At 36.7% G+C, this 22283-nt stretch overlaps 1 protein-coding gene across 1 annotated transcript; it reads left to right on the top strand.

Annotated features, from left to right (window-relative positions):
• Window positions 1-5114: 5114 nt before the first annotated feature.
• LOC111905553 (glycine-rich protein DOT1-like) lies at window positions 5115-5468 on the top strand. Its single transcript, XM_023901272.1, has one exon. The coding sequence runs from the start codon at window positions 5115-5117 to the stop codon at window positions 5466-5468; it is 354 nt and encodes a 117-aa protein (XP_023757040.1).
• Window positions 5469-22283: the final 16815 nt, after the last annotated feature.

Below are 22283 nucleotides of genomic sequence, written 5' to 3' on the forward strand. Positions count from 1 at the left end.
AATTATTAGTATGTCCTAAAATTCGTCACAATTTTTCGTGTTTAAGTGGACCACAATACCAGCGATCGACCAGACAAAGATGTGAAGATGAAAGGTACCAACAAGTGGATTAAGTCTGTCTAACAACTTTGATCCCAGCATCTCAAGAAAATTTTCAGTAAATTTTGAGATAAATTTTGTCTGCGTTCATTTAATTTTTGTTTTTATTTTTATTTTTATTTTTATTTTTAATTTTATTTTTATAATTCTCAAAATTTAATTTTTTAAATATATCAAACATTAAATTTTAGAAATTAGTTTATTTTGTTTTAGTTTAAGTTTATTTTATTTTATTTTTATTTTATTTTAATATCCTCAAAAGGTTTTATTTTTGAAAATTTAACCAAAATTTGGACTGGGTTTTTACACTGTGTGGGAGACAGGTAAAAGCTTAAGGAGTATAAAAGGAAGAGTTTACTTCCGTAAACCCTTTCCACTCCTTCTTCTCCCCTTTACAGCCGCAAGCACCTTCTCTCTCTACTCTCTCTCCTCGAAAAACTTTTTGCGAGATTTTGTGAAATCAACTAGTCCTCTTCGAAGGTATGATGAAACCGACCAAGGATCTGCTTTCTATTCGTCGTTCCGACCAAAACCGGAGGAGTATTTTGCATTTTTATGATTGTCGGCGTTTACTGTTCTTGAGGGGTTTACGGTTTGGGGAGATTCAAGAACCGTAAACCCATTTTGGCCTTACGACCGTAAACGCATTTTGGTCTTACGACCGTAAACCCTTTTTTTGGCTTTACGACCGTAAACTCCTCTGAGCTTACGGCCGTAAACTCAGTTTACAGTCCGTTGACCAACTTTGACCGTAAACCCTATTTTGTCCCACTTTGACCGTAAACTCCTTGTTTGACTAATTTTGACTGTAAATTCTATTCTTTTGCAGTCAAACTATTTTTAAAGGGCCAAAATAAAAATTGTTTATCTAAGAAAACTTAAAGCATTAAATTGTTAAATACTATGTTTTCTTACTTGGCCTGTTTAGTGCAGATCAATGGCGAATCTCAAGTTTGCGAACATGCACAACCTTGCGATTGTCTTGGATGATCCTCCAGTCGCTCATGCAGAATTCAAATCAATGATCTACCGACTGAGAGAGTGATTTCTGTCTTGTTCCATCACAGTGAATCCCATCATTTATCAGTTAATTGTCTGGGAGTTCTGGCAAACGGCTAAGATGTCAAAGGTCAATGGAGAGATGTCGATCGAAGCTGTGGTTAAGGGCTGCAAGATTAGAATCACGGAGCAGTAGATCAGAGATACTTTGTTGGTTAATGACGAATCCAATTTTCCTACTAAAATTGGAATTGATGATGTACAACGGATCCTTGAGAAGATGGGATACGAGGGTTCCTACCCTCCCACAGTGAAAAAGCTCTTGCCTCCTTACTAGCGATTCCTGGCACACGTGTTTGTGAGCTGCATCTCAGGCAGGAGATCAGGAGCTGACGAAATCTCTCTCAGAAACACAGGGGCGATTGCCTCTTTGGTTGCCGACATTAAATTCAACTTCTCAAAGTTTATTCTTTATGAATTCTTGGTGAACGTAAATCCCATGACCCGGGGAACCAGAGATGCATTCTTGTTATATCCGAGGTTTATTCAAGCATTCATCGACGATCAATTTCCAGAGATGGTCAAGGATGGTGACAAGCTGGACATAAAATCCTTGGGTCCTCACACTGTTGGTCTCATCAAACAAAATTGGAAAGGCAAGGTTGTTTTTCAAGGATTATAGCCCCTGGTGAAGTTCAGGAAATTTGCTGAGCTTGATGAATCTTCCAAGTCTCATGAAGCATCCGATAAAGCATCATCTGAGCCCACTTCCTCTGAAAGGGTTGTTTCTGATGATGTCATCACCTCTTCAGATCATGATGCCGATGAGACTGCAGCTGCAAATTCCCAAGTCGCCGAGGAACACGAATTGCAATCGGTACTAGTTCAAGGGGATTACAATGAGGGGTCGGGAGCTGAAACTGAATTGTATGAGGATCTCGACCTCACAAGATTCAAAAATTATGAAACTCCCTTAAACTTCGGTAGCAATGAAGACTTTATGACCGGAGAAAGCCTCGACAAGTTGCTTGATAATGTCGATGAAGTTGCTCATCCGACAACAGAGACAAGGGAAGAAGAAGATGTTTTTGAAGTCACTCCTACTACTACCAATCCATCGGCAGAAATAGCAACATCTATGGTGACAGTATCAGGGATTCCTCCCCTTGATATTGTCTTACCTACATCTGAGCCGGTGGTAAGTGATCACACCACTACTCAAGCCTCTCCTCCTCCAAGTAAAAGACGCAGACTCGTCCTTAGACTGGCAACTCAAAGTGTTACAGCTCCGCCAACAAACACACCTGTCATAGTCTCTACCGAACCCGTCAGTGAAGGTCCTAGTACTTTCTTTGAAGCTGGTGGCCCTTCATTCCCAACAGGTTTCTCTCCTCCCAGGACAGAGGATGATGTTGCCTCGGTCAGGCTAGCTAGGCTCCTAGAAGAAGAACAATTTTCTACACCACTCCCACGCGGCAAAGGAATTTTTATTGGGGGTGACAGCTCAGGAGAAGAGATTCCTTCAATTCTTGGACTCCAAAAACAGATTGATGTGCTGAATCAGAAGAACATGGATCTTGATCAGAGAAATATTAAGTTGACTATCAAGGTCGCAGACCTTCAGACTGAAAACACAGAGCTCAGTATTTAAGTGGCCGAACTTAATGAGGATAAAGTTCTGAAGACAAAGCAGATTACAGATCTTCAGACACACTTTTTCCTGTTGACCGCCAGCTACTACAAATTAAAGAAAAAGCTGGAAGATAAACTTGGCGATGATTTCAAGTCATCCATTGACGAGCCATAGATTTATCTTCCCAACCAAGATGTTCCCATTGTTCCTCAGCCTACCAGAACCACCATTATTGAAGACCGTTTTGAAAAGGTACCGGCTCAAGCTCCAAGTGCAGTAGCATTGAAACGCGCCAAATTGGACAAGTCTACTGACAAGTCTTCTGACAAAGGTCAATTGCTATTAAAAGGAGCGTGGATCATAAGGCACCCTGGGATAGTCCAGAGATCACCGTTACAGATCTGGGTGTGCATCGTTTCAAAGATATGTACGACGATAGGTCAGGAATCATCTCGTGGGGATTCCATGACACCATGAACATGTTTATGGTGAGGAGAAAGAGCAGCAACAAAGAACTATACAAATATGCTCACGACTTTCATTCTTTTACTAATATTGATCTCATTGATCTGTCCAATGTTCCTTTCTCAAATCCATCAGGCAATCCCAGGGCAAGTCAAATCAAATCCTTTTTGGAAGATCAAGTAGCCAAAGGCTTTCCGTCAATGAAGACTGTGGAGTCTTTTGTCAAGGTCCACAAAAAGGTTATTGATCCCAAAACAAGTCAGCCACTTCGGTCAGTGATGTGGCCTGCTACTGCACAAGTTAAGCACATTCCCGTTCTTCAAAATTACTCAGATGGTTCTCTCGCATCCATGCAATATTGGGTGTATGATGAATACACAGATGCTGTTGTCATCAAGCTTAAAGAAGATTGCATCCGTCTATATGACAAAAGGGATTTGCTTCAATTTGGCAAGCGAGACATACATTATCTCGCGGCTCATCATATTGTGGTGGTTGAGGATATTTTTGAGCTCGCTGCAAAAGAATACACTTCGATGGTGGCAGCTATTATAAAGAAGAAAATATGGAACAGAGAGATGGGAAAGTCTGATGTATTGGTGGTCGACAACTGAGTCCAAGATAGCACCAAACCAAGGGGGAGATTGAAGAGTCCAGTTAATGGTTTGGTCTAGGCTTTCAGTGTATATTGTTTTGGCAAGAGTCTGTAATACAATTTATGAGTTGTTTATGTCTTTTGTTCATTTTGTGTGTTCACGACCATAAACTGAGTTTACGGCCGTAAACCCTGTTTACGGTAGCAAACACAGTTTGCGGTCTAAGTCAAGTATAAATAGTGGAGGAGTTGGTCTCTTGCAGTTGTTGATGCCATAGAGTTTACAGAGCAGTCCATCGAGTTATACCTGACGATTTATTGAATATAATATTGTGCAAGCTTGGTTTATTTTCATCTCGTTCCTATTTCTGTGATTGTTTATTGCTTGATTACTGATAAAGATCCTTATTTAGACCTTACACAAGATATTGTAGAGTGCAAAAAGTTTCTGATATGGGGTAGGATCAACTTTTGGAGCACCATCATCCTTCTTTAAGATTGCTGAAGTACTTAAAGGGGTTGTAACTTCCTTGGCACCATCCATTTTAAATTGAGTGAGAACATCACGAATATGGCTGTGTTGCGAAAAAATAAGCCGGTCTTGGTGGGAATAATTTCAACGCCAAGAAAGTGATGTAGCGGTCCAAGGTCCTTGATTGAAAACCTATTAGCTAGCAAGGTGATAAAGTTGGCAAGAAAAGAGGAGTTGTTGCCTGTGAGCACAATATCATCAACGTAAACCATAAAGTAGCAAATGTCTGCATCACAATGGTAAATGAATAAGAATGCATCAGCATGAGATTTACGAAACCCGGATGTGATAAGAAATTTCGTTAGATCTGTGTACCATGCACGCGGCGCTTGCAAATATGATTGGGGTACTGCGAGTTAACGAACCCTGGTGGTTGAACCATGTACACTTCCTCTTGCAATGTTCCATGCAAGAATTCGTTGTTGACATCGAGTTGCCGCAGAGATCGGTTGTTAGACAGAGCAATAGAGAGCACGGTACGAATCGTTACCGGTTTTGTAACCGGACTGAAAGTGTCGAAGTAATCCTTCCCATATTGCTGGAGAAAACCTTTTGCCACAAGACGGGCTTTATACTTTGCGACAGTGCCATCCGGGTTTCATTTAATGCGAAAAACCCATGTGCACCCAATGGGACGATGAGACGTAGGAGGTACAAGTTCCCAGGTGGATTTTTGGACCAATGCGTTGTACTCATCATCCATTGCTTTGCGCCATAACGGGTCTTTTGGAGCTTGAGTTGGGGTGGTGGGTTCCAAAGCAGCGGGAATAGGGTGGATAGTGGTGTTGTTAATGAGGGTGGGATTGAAGTATTTGGGATTCAGTTTGCATTGGCATGGAGGTGGGGGTGGGGGTGGTGACAGGTTAGCGGGAGGGGATGGGGGAAGTGAAGGTGATGATGGTGAGGCGGTAGAGGGAGAGATGGGTTCAGATAGTTATTCAGTGGGATCAGACCTGGAGGTAGCAGGTAAGGGGTTGGATAGAGGTTGTTCAGGAGGAGGAGGAGGAGCGGGAGAGGGAGGGGGTAGTATAGGTAGCGATGGTATAGGGGATATAGGAGTAGAGGGTGAGTGTGTGGTGAAGTATTCATCAACAATGGGAATAGAAGGAGTTGGCGAGGACGAGTTTTTGTGGGGAAAGATATGAGGAATGAACTCAACATGGCGGGAATGATAAAGCCGACGGGTTTCGGGATGGAAACATTTGTAAGCCGACTTAGCATCAGAGTAACCCAAGAAAATGCAAGGGAGGGAGTGAGGGTGAAGTTTTTAGGTGGAGTAGGGACGGAGCCATGGGTAACAAAGGCACCCGAAGGGTTTTAATTTCTTGTAGTTTGGGGAACGACCATACATGATATCAAATGGGCTTTGAGAGTTGAGAGTCGGGATAGGTAAGCGGTTAATGAGATGCACCGCTGTTTGAAACGCATTAGACCAAAACCGTAAGGGAAGGCTCGCAAAGTTAAGTAAAGCGAGTCCGGTTTCAACAATGTGGCGGTGGCGACGCTCGGCGATGCCATTTTATTCGGGTGTGTGCGGAGGGGTGGTGTAATGAGAGATGCCCATTGATTGAAAAATAGGAATGAGGGCTTTATATTCGCCACCGTTATCAGTAAACATAAAGATGATTGGTGTATTAAAATATTTTTCAGCCAAGGATTTGAATTGATGAAAGACTTTGGCAACGTCAGGTTTATGTTTGATTGGATAGAGCCATATGTATCTGGAATAATAGCCAAAAAATACTACATAGTAAACAAAACCATCAATAGATTGTTGTACAGGACCCCAAACATCTGAGTAAATGAGTTGTAGTGGTTTAGTAGCAACAAAAGAGTTTTCACCAAACGGAGCTTTATGACTTTTATTAATTGAGCATGAAGTACAGTGAAAATCAAAATGTGATGATGGTTTGAAAGTAAGATCTAAATCGTTAACAAGTTGCTTCAAAATTCGAGTAGATGGATGGCCAAGAGTGTGATGGTAGTCAAGAAGTGATGCTTTAATGGTGGTGTTTAGTTGTGGCTTCAAGGACGGGTTGGTGTAGTAGACATCATTTATGTTCTCCCCCCACATTAGAGGCGCCTCCGTGCACAGATCCTTCATGAGAAAATGTAAAGGAAAGAATTCAACAGAAACTTGGTTAGTGCGACACAACTTAGCAACAGATATAAGATTTTTGCGAAGACGGGGAATGCAAAGGACATTAAATAAAGAGAGAGAGCGAGAGGGAGTGGAGAGACTAGTATGACCAGTGTGAGAAATAGAGAGATGTACCATCGCCTAGTAGGATTTCATCTGGTCCACCGTATTCAGAAACAGTATGGAGACCCGATCGTTCAGAGGTGAGATGATGAGAGGCTCCAGAACCGAACATCCACGGGGCTGAAGTAGAGGTGGAGTGTTGGTTTGAGGAGGTGGAGTTGGCTACTGGGTTATGGGAGGATACATAACTGGTAATTTGGTGATCTTTGAGGAATCGGGTAAGCTTGCGACAGTCTCGAGTTTCATGACCCGGTATGGAGCAAAAGTGACAGAATGACGAGGAACGATTGCTCCTATGGTTGGTCCGATTATTTTGCGACTGATTTTCAGCCGGAGATCGGTACTGATTTGGTCGAGCAGAGGGTCCATTTGATGAGTGATTGTTGAATCGTGTAGGTTGACGTTGAGAGTATTTTGCCGTGGCAATGATGGGAGTAGCAGGAACTTTTGTTTCTTTGAGATATCGTTCAAAATCGACCAGTTTGTTGAATAGCTCTGCAAAGGAAATAGAGGTTTCACGAACCTTCAAGGCAAACGTGATTGGACCATACTCTTCACCGAGTCGACTAAGGATATGAACCAGAAGGTCTTCTTCGTGCACAAGACTTTGTACGAGCGCAAGTTCATCGGAGATAAGCCACATATCATTAAGAAATTCTATAACAGAGCGGCTTCCTTTTGGGTTTTTGGCTAGTTTGGACTTGAGTGAGATGATTCGAGATCGAGATTGACTGGCATAGCTTGCGCTTAATCGATCCCAGGCTTCCTTGGAAGAAGTGGCGGAAGTGATGATTGGTTGAATAGGGTCAGAGCAACTACCGAGAATTGCGCTAAAAATGATTTGGTCTTGGCGGTACCAGGCTGTGTAGGCTGGATTGGATGTGGCATTGTCTTTGTCGATGATTGTTTTGGTGGGTGTGTTAGTACCAGTAATGAAGTTTTCAAGATCAAGGCCAATTAGTGATAATTGAACTTGTTTGCGCCAAACTGGGTAATTGGTTGTAGTGAGTTTAATCGGAAAGTGACTGGCGGCTGTGATTTGAACAATGGTGTTTGAGGGAGCCATTGGCGGCTGATTAGGGTTGATGAGAGTAGGATCGGATTTAGAGATGCTCGCTGGAGAAGGAGCTCTGATACCATAAAACTGTATTGATTGTATTGCAGAAAACATGAATTACAGGACTGCATTTATACTAGAGATATACAACAGTAAGTACACTAATCTAGGAGCTATACATGGAAACTATTTAATGGGTAAATCATAGACTCCAATATACAAGAGAATTGATTAGGAAGGGATATCAAGGAATATCCGTAATACTCACGACGTGAGAAGCGATATTTGGAAATTATAAATATCCCTTTTCATATTGACTTTAAGGAGGTTCGATCTGATTTTCTATAGAGATAATCGATTTTAAAGGCAAGAGATCCGCGAAAAACAACCCTTTGGAAGAGAACACTTGGAGACTGAAATTTGAAGATTACATATCACATTTAGTTTGCATTAGATTAACAATGTCGAATTCTTATGTTTTGTGTGCTTAATTTCTGCTATGAATAGCTAATCATTAGGCTTTTGTTTAGTATAGATGAACCCTAGTACTATTTGTTAGTTTCTAGCTTATAATTGGATTTTATGAAGTTGGATAATGCATGTGTTTGTATATCATTACCTAGCATGTTCAATTTTCCATCTTTTTCGCTTAGATTCATGTTAAAGTGTAGTTTAATGACCATTTGAATTGGATGAACTTGTTTACCTAGTAGTTTATGATCGTTAAATTGCTAGAGCTAGGGTTAATCACATCGTAGATTAAGTAATAAAGGTAACAACTTTAACTATTTTGGTGAGCATAATTTGATCATAATTGTGTTAAATTAATTGTATTGATCATAGATGATTATCTATATATATATATATATATATATATATATATATATATATATATAATATAGACCATTTATTATTTATAATCAATTATGTGATTATTTGTATATGATCATTACATAGTATTTCATAAATTGGTGAAAATATTAGATCGGATCAAGACTGCTAATTACGTCTAAATTGGTAACCAACTCAATAAATCCATACATAGAAACTACACATAGGAAAATGGGGGATTTGAAACTAACCGAAAGCGTCTTCTAATTCTTGACATAGGAAAAAGGGGGATTTGAAACTAAATGGAAATGTCTTATAAATCTTGTTTACAATTTTTTGTGTTTGTGCTTAGTTTTAAGTTAATCATTTATCAAATTGAATTTAGTAATTATAATATTAGTTAAATCCGTTCCCTATGTTCAATACTCAGCTTACCTAAACTATTATATAAATTTAACTAGGTACAATACCTAAGTGCAATTAGTTAGTTAAGAAGGTTAGGATTATAAATTTAAAACTAGGTAGTATATAAATTACATAAATTGTTTAGTTCTCACGACGTGAGGGATATACCTCACGAAGTGAGTTCAGTGCTTTTCAGTTCTCACGACGTGAGGGATATACCTCATGAAGGAGGTTCCCATTGGAAGTGTACCCACCGACGCATTTCAAAGTCGGGTTGGTACGTATCTAGACAATCTTCGAGGGGGTGTAAATTATCACAACAAATCCGTAGACGTATTATTTTCACATTTTCATATAGAGTGTCTAGCCACCATGCCACCTTACTATCCTATATACTGACTTGGGAAAATCTTTAGGCATCGAGACAACATAACAAAGTCGGGCCTAGTGGAGCACATGGAGGTGATGATGATGATGTTGCATGATGATTTGTTCATCCTTTTATTTGAGTTTTTATTTTAATTTTTAGTTTATTTTTGGTGTGTTTTAATGTTTGTTTTTATTTTTAATTTGGTTTGTTTAAAATTATGTAATAAAATGGTGAACGTTTGTTTTCTTTTTGCAACCTAGGAGTTTGTTTTGTTTGCAAAATTTATATTTATCGGAAAAAAATAATGAGAAACGAGAGAAACCGAGAGCGTTAGAGTTTTAAAATCGAAGACCACACTTTTTGATAAGTGTGGGGTGACAATCATGCTCAATTTTAAAGAAGAAAGGAAAGAGTGCAGAACATATGGTCTTAAAATAAGTCTAAATGACTTAAGTAGACATTAGAGTTTACACGACATGTCGAATTTGAAGAAGACATACATTCTGCTTTGGCCCAGTTCTCATGATGTGAGTTCTCTACTTCACGTCACGAGGTTGGTTTTTGACGATTCAAACATTCATTCCAGACTCACGTCGTGGCTCTCTATACACATGACGCAAGGTATCAAGAAATCGTATTTTTCTCTTTCTTTCAACCATAAAATGTGGTGTATGCTTTCCGAGATTGCAATGCATTGCTTTGAAGATTTTAAGCACCACGCTTTTTGAAGATGCGAGTTTGTGGTTGACACTTTTATTCGGGAAATTTATGAGTAGCTGCCCAAGTCCAGTTCCAGTACAAATTCAAGATGTCTAAGTTTTCCACACACTTTCAAGAATTCAATCTCGCCACTACTATCTCAATGGATTTTGTTCCAATTTCTCCTTTTTAATTTTATGTTCTTTAATTGTTTTAGCATGCAATGAGGATATTGCATCATTTAAGTTTGGGGTAGCGGTTGATTATAGGAATGCAAGTATACTAAGAAAAAATTGAAAAAAAATGACTATGATTTAAAAAATTATTAGAAAGATTTGAAATAATGATCTAAAATTGAATCTAGTTAAAATTGCTATGTTGAGATCCAAGTTGCTATTGTAGTGTAGGACGATCTGATGCAAGTTTCAATGTTTATTTGAGCCAATATATGTTATAGTGTATTTGTGGCTTCCCTATCTTAGTGAAATCATGAAACAAAAATACAACTTTGCTTATTTTGAGGGCCACAATATGTTTAGAATCGTGTACCAGAAATGTATCCAGGAGAGTTTATCTAGTCATTGCACTTTAGACTAATACCTCTAACCAATAAGTGTTGAAGTCAAGTTCCCTTGCTTAAGCATATGTTTTTCTTTTTAGGTATTTAGTTTTAGAGAAAAAAGTGAGAAAGACAAAGAAAAAAATAAAAAATTATGAAAAAAGAAAAAAAAAGTGAGAAAAGTAGAAAAGGTAAAAAAGTTGCAAAATTTTGAGAATAAGAGTCTACAAACCCATGAAGATCAAGATATATCATAAAGAAAAGTTCAAAAATTGAAGACTCAAGAATAAGACAATTTGCTAAGTTATTATTATTTATTGTTATGTTTTCTTTCTAGGTTATTTTTCCATATGTATTGTAACATTCAAAACTCCATGTATTTCATTTAACCCACTTGAAGTATTTTATTTATGGCTTTGAGGAGCCTTCGTACGTTGTGCGTACGTATGAGTATGCTTAGCGTACGCAAGCAAAAGCATCGAGTGACTTAGGCTCGTACGCGGGGCATACAAGCTTGTACACGGGGCGTACGAGGCCGAGGTCGAATACCCTAATATTCAGACTTGTGACCTATTTTAACGTCCTTATGTCATTTTGACCGTACCCTAACCAGCCTCCATCGCGTTCAAACGTCCCTAAAACCCTAAAACCACAAGCATTAATATACTCTCAATTGTGATTCAAATTTTTGAAAACTGTATTTTCAATATTGAGATTAAAATTTTGCAAAACTCTATTTATTCTAATATACTTATAACCTTCAATCAAAAAAACTAAATACCTTTTTCTAAGATACGTTCCTACATCGTCGATCCCTATTTGTAGTGATCACGTCTCTTCGATTCAACCCTCTTCATGAGTCACTAATTCCTGAGTGAAAGCACTATTACAATCGGCCGTTGTCGCTATCCAATACGTTTCTCCAGACGGATCTCCGTCTGGCGCCGTTGATGGCTAATTAATTGGCCCTATTGATTTGTTCTGCCAATCTCCACCTCATCTTTGCTCTTGAACAACATATCTTCAAGATTAGGTACTTGACTTAGTCTTTATTTTGTTTTGAAAATTGTGTCTTCACTGGCGCATCTATATATTATCGATGTTCTTCAATATATGGTAGGTTGTGGGTATATACAAAAGAAGGGAATCTAAATGAGATTGTAAGAAAAATAATATCTCATACCTGTTGCACAACTTTCTTCCGAGAATCAGAGTATATTAATGGTGGTGATTAGAGATGAAAAAGAGAAATGGGAAAATAGATTTAATAAAGAACCTATATGGATGGTTGAAGTTAAAGGAGTATATTGTAGGTTTTAGGCATTATTTTGGGGTGATCGGCAGAAAATTGTGAAGGGAATCGGTAGTCTATGTCAAACAAAATAGTTTGAATTATTTGAATCAATTAAAATTAATTAGGCAGAAAATTGTGATGGAAGAGATTGAGAAATTTAGGCTATTTCAAATGTTCAAGATTTAATATACTCGTCCTTGAATTGTGTTTAGATATTTCACACACACACACACACATATATATATATATATATATATATATATATATATATATATATATATATATATATATATATATATATATATATATATATATATATATATATACACACACACTAGTTGTGAGACCCATGTATTAAATGAGTTAATTTAAAAAATAAAATAAATATAAAGGTTAAAATATTTGAGAACTTTGAATTTTGAAGGAAATAAGAAAAATGATGAATTATTATAATTGAACTGTTTTTATCTTTTAAACTTGAACATGCAAATAATTTAAATAAATAAACAAAAGAAACTAGTGAACTTTAATTTGGAAATTTTGAAATTAAAATGTAAGTTCATTAATTAAATTGATATCTATTTTTACTACATTTATTGCAATTATTATATTAAAATATCATGTGAATTTAATAAAATAGAAAAACTCATAAAATGACATGTGGAAAAAAAATTAATTCAAAATAACCACAAAATTACATTTGGCAAATCAAATGAGAGTATGACATATGGCAAAAAAAAAAACCTTTAATTATTAGATTATATATATATATATATATATATATATATATATATATATATATATATATATATATATATATATATATATATATATATAAAAGAGATATTTATTAAAATATCTTATTATATTGAATCGTTTCATTTGAGTTCATAAAAAAAATTATATTTCATGTTTAAAGTAAACTTTTTAAAATGAAATTTATAAACACTCTTTTACTAATATTTTTAGTTTAAGTTTTATTTTTGTTAGTATAGTTAATTATATGCCATATATAGGTATGTTACATCCATATAAATTTAACTTATAATTCTATTTTTTAAAATATATACAAATTTATATAATATATCTAATCGCACTTGACATTATACGTGATAAAAATTACAAAACATATTATCAACTTTATAACATGTTTTAAAAAAATTTAATGTTATGCATTCCTATTTTATAACAGGTTTACAAATCTCTAAATATTATTAAAAGAGAACCTTTAATTCTAAATTGAAGAAATCAGGGCCACTGATTGCATTTCAATCTTATATTTTCCACCCTTAGATTATTTGCTGACATCATCTTTGTCAACCTCTTTATTTTTGTCCACAAATTTTATAAAACATATACTACATTTTAAATTACGAAGTCTATTAATGACAATTAAATCTCACCAAAAATAAAATGAATTAAATTAGGAATTCCTTTAATAACAATTAAATCTCACCAAAAATAAAATTAATTAAATTAGGAATTTTATTAATTACAATTAAATCTCACCAAAAAATTAAATGAAAAATGTCTCGCCCCATCCCTCATTACCAGTACCCCTACCATCTCTCCTTTTTTTCTTTACATAATTTATCTAACCTAAGTTTTGTAGTGGGAAAGAAAATGAGGGAAAGAAGAAATAAAATAAATGTGGGATTCGATCTGTGTAGATTAGTCTTGTGTTCGATCATCATGAAAGAAGGAGGAATGATATAGCGATAAATTTCTTTGGATTCTACTTTAATTTGATCATAGTTTAGATTGATTTTGGGTACGTTTTAGATTATGTTTCTTTTATTTTGTTTCAACTATGAAGTTCCAATCTATAAAACCTTTCGATTTAAGTTTAAATCCATAATGGTTACATTTTATGAATCTGCTTCTATTTTTGTTCTTATGATTTGTATTGTTGATTTTGATTTTTTAAGTTATAGATATCTGGAGAGCAAAAGGATGGACACGGCAGCATCGCGACCTCTCATCGATTGTTTCGATTTGGAAGATATGTCCACTAGGTAGTGAATTTGTATATGTCGATTTTCTTTTTTATTTTTACATTTTTATATATGCATTTAGCCAATGATTTTGTTGTTGCTTACCAGGTCATGAATGGAAGATATACTCGAGTCAATATCTATAATGCTTTACCCATTCGATCCCTTCCTGGATTTGGAGATGGAATTTAAACCCTTATACTAGTGAGTGATCCATATATTCTACAACTCAGCAAAACCCAATGGTGATATGTGTTTTGATTTATTTAAAAAAACATCTTTTAAAGATACAAATTGGGCTTTCAAAAATAAGGTATTCACTTATCCTTTTTTTAATATTATAAAAAAAACATCTTTTAGACTCAATAGCAAAGAAAAGACAAAGTTTTAGTATACCATATAAATAGATTCGATCGATAAATCTTATTGGAAAATGTTGGGGATTGATTAATTTTGGTTAATTAGCATGTTTTTTTTTTGATAACTTGTGTTGTCTGGGCATGCCGATGAGCATAGTAAGAACCTTTCACAACCTTATTCTTTCGTTTAACTAGTTTGAATCTTTTTATTGAGTTTACTTTCTCAAAGATAAATGGGTACACCATACGCTCTTGAAAATAGGGTTGGGAACATTGTGAGTATCAATGTTTTCTCAGCAATAGGAGAAGATATTAATATAAAACTTGCAATATAAATCATTTTTAATTACATAATAATAACTAAACAAAGATATGTGAAAGATTATTTTTATAATTTAAATTGCAATATATAACATAAAAATTGTATGAAATTTTCATTATGTTCCATTCCATGCCTCACAAACATGTTTTGGGAATGTAATTACTTATTCTATTATCTTGCTTTTACGATTACATATCCATTCAATTTCTTTGTTGTTCCATTCTTTGCAACCTCACATATCTCAAAAAAGTAATTCAGACTTCCATCATACAATAGAAAATGTTTTATAAACTCCTATAAGGGAAGAAGAAAGATAAGACTAAATGAGTGTATGGTGTTAATCTAATTATGATGTTCTTTCATCTGTATTTGCATGTTTCTAACTTGTTTGTAGTATTGTCTATAAAATATTGTTGTTATATTTGAAAGTTCATTTTATCATTTTCATCTTTTTATGTGTATATTTTAATCTTTCAGGTTTTTTAGAGTATTTGAAGGACCGTTTCTGCTTGGGAGTGGGGTAAAGTCAAGGGCCCTAAAACTGGAGGGTAGTTGTATTTAGAGCCACTTAAATATTGAAGCTTTTTGTTGGCATTATTTTCAATAATCATATGTACCTTAAAAGAGATATCATAAGTATAGTTTATTTTTTATAACATTTTTTTTGTATTTTTGTTAAATGTTGTACAGATGATGTCTACAAGGTGTTGGTATTTTTTTGTTGGCAAGTTATTACACTATCTAACACCCCAATAATCTATAATATTTGTATAAGATGGTGACAATTATTATTTTTTATTGCAGCCTCTCTTCATATTGATTATCTAATGTGGTCTGAGTTCTAGAATGTTGACACTGAGAGGATTCCACATTGTGGGGCGTTGGAATTCATTACAAAATGAGACATGATTTATATGTCTTATTGGGTATTTATGGAAATGCTTAATTCTTGCTCATGTAGATCGATAAGTATTTTACAATATGCTCTTTTAACCTTATATTAAGACATTTTCTGGAAAAAAATGCTTTTAGTATTGAACTTTGAAAGAAAAAAAAAGTTCATACATCATACTCTTAAAAAAATGACTTTTTTGGATTATTTTTAGTTGAAATGGAAAGTTACATTTTTTATATATTAAAGATCACTTATAGGATTGTTTTCTGGAAAAAAAAATATTCATTAATAGCATTAAACTTTGCAAAAAATTTCATTAATAGCATCGTAGTTTCAAAAAAGGACTTTTTCGTATTCTTTTTGGCTAATCTATAAAAGATTTATTTTTATGCACATTAGAGTTCATAAATAGGATTTTTTTGAAAACATTTTATTAATGGAAAGTGTATTTTCATTTTCTTTCGCGTATAGATCATTTATGTAAAAAAAACATTTCAAATATGGACCATTTATGTACTTTTGTTCACAAGTGAACCAATTATGTAATATATAAATTTAAATGTTAATTAGTAGGTCATTAGTATGACAACTTTCAAGGGAAAATTTGTTTTTAGTATCGAAATTTGCAAAAAAAAAAAGTTCATTAACGACATTGTACTTTAAAAAAAATATTATTTTGGATTATTTTTAGATGATATTGAAACATTTCAAATTTTCCTACATTGAAGCTCATTTGTAGGACAGTGTTCTGGAAGCGAATTTCATTAATAGCGTTGAACTTTGCAAAAAAATTCATTAATAGCATCGTACTTTTAAAAAATAACTTTTTTAGAATTCTTTAACTGTAGATAGATTCCTTGAATGCCTACCTTGATAAACATATGTGGAGAAATCTTTTTGGAAAATGATAAAATCCTGATATAACAACTCGAACAAGAAAAAGAAAAACTCAGTTTTGACTAACCTAATTTATTCAAAATCTTTATTCATTTTAGTAGCTTACACACCATTTAGATGCTCTCAAAATAGCATATGAAATAACTTATTTAATAATGCTAAAATGTTATTTGACATGTTTTGTACTTTCTAATGATCATTACCATGAAACCCTTGAAGGATTTTTTTACCAGAAAGAATGTGATCAATATACAAAACAATGTTGCATATTTAGAACCTAATGTTCTTAATATACTATAATAAGGTCTTCCTGTAATAGTTGATTGGCCCTACCTAACTATCTCGTGCAAGGTAAAGGATTTATGTTGTTCTAAATGTGTTAAAATGCTACACTTAGGTGTTACTCAACACATGGTTTGCGGACTATCCACATTGATTTCATGATTGAGACGAACACATCACATCGACCAAGATCAGACCATCAACCATATTAGTGACCCCTACTGAGATTAGCAATGTAATTTGAGTAATCATCCAAAAAAGGCAATGAACTTTGAATTGTAGTAAATCTAAAATCAATTCCTAAATTGTACATCAAACTTCTAATATTAAACCTTGAACATTTTCAATTAATGTTATCGAGTTGATATGCATTTGATTATTTAGGTATATCGTAAATCGTTTAGCTTCCCCTGTTGAATTATGGCGTGAATGTAAAGTTTTACGTTTAACCGTAAACATGAGGCTTTAGTTTGGTTGTCTAACGAATGATTTGGATGAGACAAAAGCATTTGATGAGTGGATTCTTAAAATTAGTGAAGGTAATATTGGTGGCCCTAATGATGGTGAAGGTGAAGTTGAATTTCCAGAAGACGTTGTTGTTCGCTCTATAGGTGACCATATTCATTTAATTGTATCCACCATTTATCCATCATTTTAAAACCATCTTAATGATCCATCATATTTTCAGGATAAAGCTATTTTGGTACCTACAAATGAAGAATTTGATGTTACCAATGACTACATTTTAGGATTGATGAAAGATGAAGGGAAAACATATATTAGTTCAAATTTTTTATCTGAGATAGAGTTACCAGATTTTTTTTGAGGAATCAATCTACTCTTCAGTTGTGTTGAATGGTTTTAAGGCATCTAGAATTTCTAACCATAAACTTACACTAAAAATAGGTGTTCCAGTCATGCTACTTCGTAATATCGAGCAAACCAAAAGATTATGCAAGGGTACTAGATTACATATAGTTAGGATTGGAAGACACGTCATTGAAGCCTGAATCATATATGTTAGATTCTTTATATCCACGCATATGTGAGAATGTACTCTACAACTTTCATTTAGACTCCGTCGGCTAGTTTTGAATTTATTTTTAATTATATATTTTTAATACGCCAGGACACGAAAAGTCCGTTAAAAATCCATAACTTCTTCATCCGACGTCTGTTTTCGTCTGTCCTTTTACCGTTGGATCACTATTGTCGAGACCTTCGACTCTCGTTTAGATTGTGTTGTCCAAAAGTCGTTCAATCTCTATTTCGAGTTTTTAGCTGTCTACCGTTATATCCGAAACTTCGAAAAATCATAACTTCCTCATACGAAGTCAGATTTGGGCGTTCTTTTTATTTATGCTCACGGTTTAGGGATATCAACGACTTTCATTCAGATACCTAAGGCCAAATAGTATTTTATTGGGATTTCGCATTTTAGGCTTAACAACGCTTTACCGGTATTGTTACGGATCTTCGATTGGTCATAACTTCTTCGTTATAACTCAGATTTTATTGTTCTTTATATTTTTGGAAACCTTGATGCAATATCTAACACTTAGTATACTCAAACTGAGCTTTTTAAACATTTCATTTTTGACGCTATTTTATTAATTCACAAAGATATTACAATAGTTAACTTCCAGTCGTTACATTGACCTGAAATATCGAGTTGTTACATCACCCCCCCTCCCGGTTAGAGGGAATTTCATCCCGAAATTAATTACAAAGCAAAAGTTTATGAACTAGGGAAAAGATGCGGGTACTTTTGTTGCATCTAATCTTTTCGCTCCCAAGTGAATTCGGGTCCCCGCTTAGCATTCTAGCGAACCTTCACTATTGGTATGCGACTTTGCTTAGTTTGTTTGATTTCCATATCCATGATTTCGACGGGTTCTTCCACAAAGTTAAGATTTTCATTCAGCTCGATTTCCTCGAGTGGAATTACAAGAGTTTCCTCGGATAGACACCTCAAGTTAGACACGTGAAACACCAGATGTACTTTGTTAAGTTCGATTGGATGTTGAAGTCTATAAGCTACTAGACCAATCCTTGCAGTAATTTCGAAGGGTCCAATGTACCTTGGTTTTAGCTTTTCACGTTTCCCGAAGCATATCATGCCCTTCCAGGATGAGACCTTCAGTAAAACGCGGTCACCAACCTGAAATTCCAAGGGTTTTTGTCTTTTTTCGGCATAGCTCTTTAGTCTATCTCGTGAGGCTTTCAGTTGCTCTCGAATTTGAACGATCTTTTCAGTCGTTTCCCTTATGTTTTCCGGTCAAGTGAGAGTACTATCAGGGACTAGACCTTTCGCCAACTGCGTGTCGCCCACCTCCGCCCAGCACAAAGGTGATATGCACTTGCGGTCGTAAAGGGCTTCGAATGGAGCAGTCTTGATGCTAGTGACTGTTGTTATAAGAGAACTCCACCAATGGCAAGTGGACGTCCCTTGCTTTACCGAAGTCGATTACACATGCTCGCAACATGTCTTCTAGGTTTTGGATCGTTTTCTCACTTTGCCTGTCAGTTTGTGGGTGATAGGCTGTACTCGTATCCAGCCTAGTACCTAAGGCTTTCTGTAGTGTTTACCAGAACCTTGAGGTGAATCTACTGTCTCAGTCCGAGATGATAGATATCGGCACTCCATAAAGTCGCAAGATCTCTCGGATGTAGGTTCTTGTTAGCTTCTCCATCTTATTAGTCTCTTTGATTGACAAGAAGTGGGCAAATTTGGTTAACCTGTCGACGATCACCCAAATGGTATCGTGACCGCTCGGTGTCTTGGGTAGTTTGGTTATGAAATCCATGGAAATCTGCTACCACTTCCACTCAGGTATTTCGGGCTGATGGAGTAACCTTGAGGGCTTCTGATGTTCTACCTTGACTTTGGCACAAGTCAAGCACTTGCCCACATAGGCAGCAATTTCTGCTTTCATGTTTGGCCACTAGTAGAGTTGCTTGAGATCCAGATACATCTTATCTGAACCTGGGTGCACGGAGTATGGGGTCTTGTGTGCTTCGGCCATAACCATTTCTCTGAACCCACCGAACGTCGGTGTCCAGATTCGGTTCAAGAGATAGTGAACTCCGATACTCTTGATCTCAAAATTCTAGTCCATTCCTCTAAGTGCTTCACCTGAAATTTTTTCGACTTTCAAGGCTTCCAATTGAGCTTCCTTGATTTGTGTTGACAGGTGTGAATGGATTGTCATGGTTAATGACTTCGCTCTTCGACCAGAGTACTGCTTACGACTAAGGGCATCTGCCACCACATTGGATTTTCCCAGATGATAACGAATCTCGTATTCGTAGTCATTGAGTAGCTCAACCCAACATATTTGCCTCATGTTGAGCTTCTTCTGATTGAATATGTGTTGAAGGCTCTTGTGGTCTGTGAAGATGGTGCACTTCATACCGTATAGGCAGTGTCTCCAGATCTTCAGAGCGAACACTACTGCTCCAAGTTCTAAGTCGTGAGTGGTGTAGTTGGCCTGATGTGTTTTCAATTGTCGTGAGGCGTACGCAATAACCTTTCCTTGATGCATTAGCACACAACCAACCCTTGATTGGAAGCATCACAATATACTATGAAGTCTTCTGTACCCTCTGGAAGGGACAAGATGGGTGCACTGCACAGGGCTTGCTTCAAGGTCTGAAATGCAGTATCTGTTTTTTCTCCCCATTTGTAGGCTACACCCTTCTGATTCAGGGAGGTAAGAGGTTTCACAATCTTGGAGAAGTTTTGTATGAACCTACGGTAATAGCCAGCGAGACCTAGGAATTGGCGAATCTCGGTTGGCGTTGTGGGCGCAGCCCAATTCTTGATAGCCTTGATCTTAGAAGGGTCCACGTGGATTCCCTCTTCGCTGACCACGTGCCCTAGGAACTCCACTTTCCTAATCCAGAATTCGCATTTTGAGAACTTTGCATAAAGTTTCTCAGCTCGTAATGTCTCGAAGACTTGTCTCAGGTGCTGACCATGTTCTTCTCTACTCTTTGAGTAAATGAGTATGTCATCTATGAACACACTCACAAATTTGTCCAGAAAGGAACGACATACTCGATTCATTAAGTCCATGAACATGACAGGGGTGTTGGTTAGTCCGAACGGCATCACTACAAATTCATAGTGATCGTATCTTGTTCGGAAAGTCGTCTTGGGAATATCACCTTATAGGACTTGTAGCTGGTGATATCCCAATCTCAGATCGATCTTGGAAAAATAGTTTGCTCCTTGGAGTTGGTCGAACATATAGTCTATTCGTGGCAGGGGATACCGGTTTTTGATGGTAAGTTTGTTGAGTTCTCAGTAGTTGATGCACATTCTAAACGATCCGTCTTTCTTTTTCACGAACAAAACTGGTGCTCCCCAAGGTGAGAAGCTTGGTCAGATGAATCTTTTGCTGAGAAGTTCGTTCAGTTGACAGGATAGGTCTTGCATCTCTGCTGGGGCTAATCGATACGACGCTTTGGCCACAGGGTGGCTCCAGGAATTAAGTCGATTCTGAATTTGACTAGCCTTGCAGGAGGTATTCCCGAAATATCCTCAGGAAAGACATCGGGAAAGTCACAGACGTCAGGCATGCTCTTGATGTCTTCTACTCCTCGTTTCACATCCACAATATGTGCCAAGAACGCGTGGCATTTCTTGCGCATATATTTTTGAGCCTTGATGCAAGAGACGATACAAAGAGGGGTGCTAGGTTTGTCGCCATAAATAACGAGGGCTTCGCCATTTGGCAGATTAAGGCAAACGGCCTTATCGTAACATAAAATGTCCGCATGATGAGAACTTAGCCAATCCATGCCTATGATGACGTCGAAACTTTTTATTGAGACTGGTATGAGGTTGATTGCTTAATGAGAGGGTACATTTTAAGTATATTTCCTTAGCGCTTTCTGTTTTCCTGTTAGCCATTTCTACTATAAACATTTCATTAATGATTGAGGGATTCGTTTGAGTAGGTTTTTAAAACTATGACTCACAAAACTCCTCTCCGCTCCATTATCTAATAACATATATGCATATGAGTTATCGAGGAGAAACATACCCGTAACAATAGTGGGGTCTGCAATGGCTTCCTCTTGGCCCATTACGAATACTCGGCCACTTCCACCAGTATTCCCATTGTTTGCTTTCGGGTAGTCCCTACGGAAGTGTCCCATTGCTCCACACTCATAACAAGTACGACCTACTCCCACAATTGCGGCTGGTGCTGCTGGTTGGGTTGGTTCCTTGCAGAAGTGGACTGTGTGTCCCTTCCGGTTGCACTTGGTGCAATGCATCTAATGGCAGGGTCCATGGTGATGGAATTTGCACCTATTGCACTTCGGCAGATTGCCGACGTACAACTTTGTTGGTGCGGGGGTGGTAGGGATAGTAACAGCGTGAGTTGTCACTAACTGTTTCCTCTTGGGGTTCTCTTGCGGGGCTTGCCCCTTTCTCTTGTTCCAGGGTTTCCTTCGGTCCACTACCTCCAAATGTATCTTTCCACTTTCTTCGGCTCCGGGTTGACCATTCCCGGGCATAGGGCTGACAAATCACTGAACCTGGCCGTATAGGCGGCTAGGTCAGAACCAACCATTTTCAAGTTCCAAAGTTCCTGCTCCAGTTTTTTAATTTCTCCCCTCGGGCAGTATTCTTCTAACAATAGGACCTTTAAGTCCTCCCAGTTCATGGCGTTGGCGACTGGAAGATATATGGATTTTACATGTCCCTTCCACCATGTGAGG

Source organism: Lactuca sativa, chromosome 2 (assembly GCF_002870075.4).
Source record: "Lactuca sativa cultivar Salinas chromosome 2, Lsat_Salinas_v11, whole genome shotgun sequence".
NCBI lineage: Eukaryota > Viridiplantae > Streptophyta > Magnoliopsida > Asterales > Asteraceae > Lactuca > Lactuca sativa.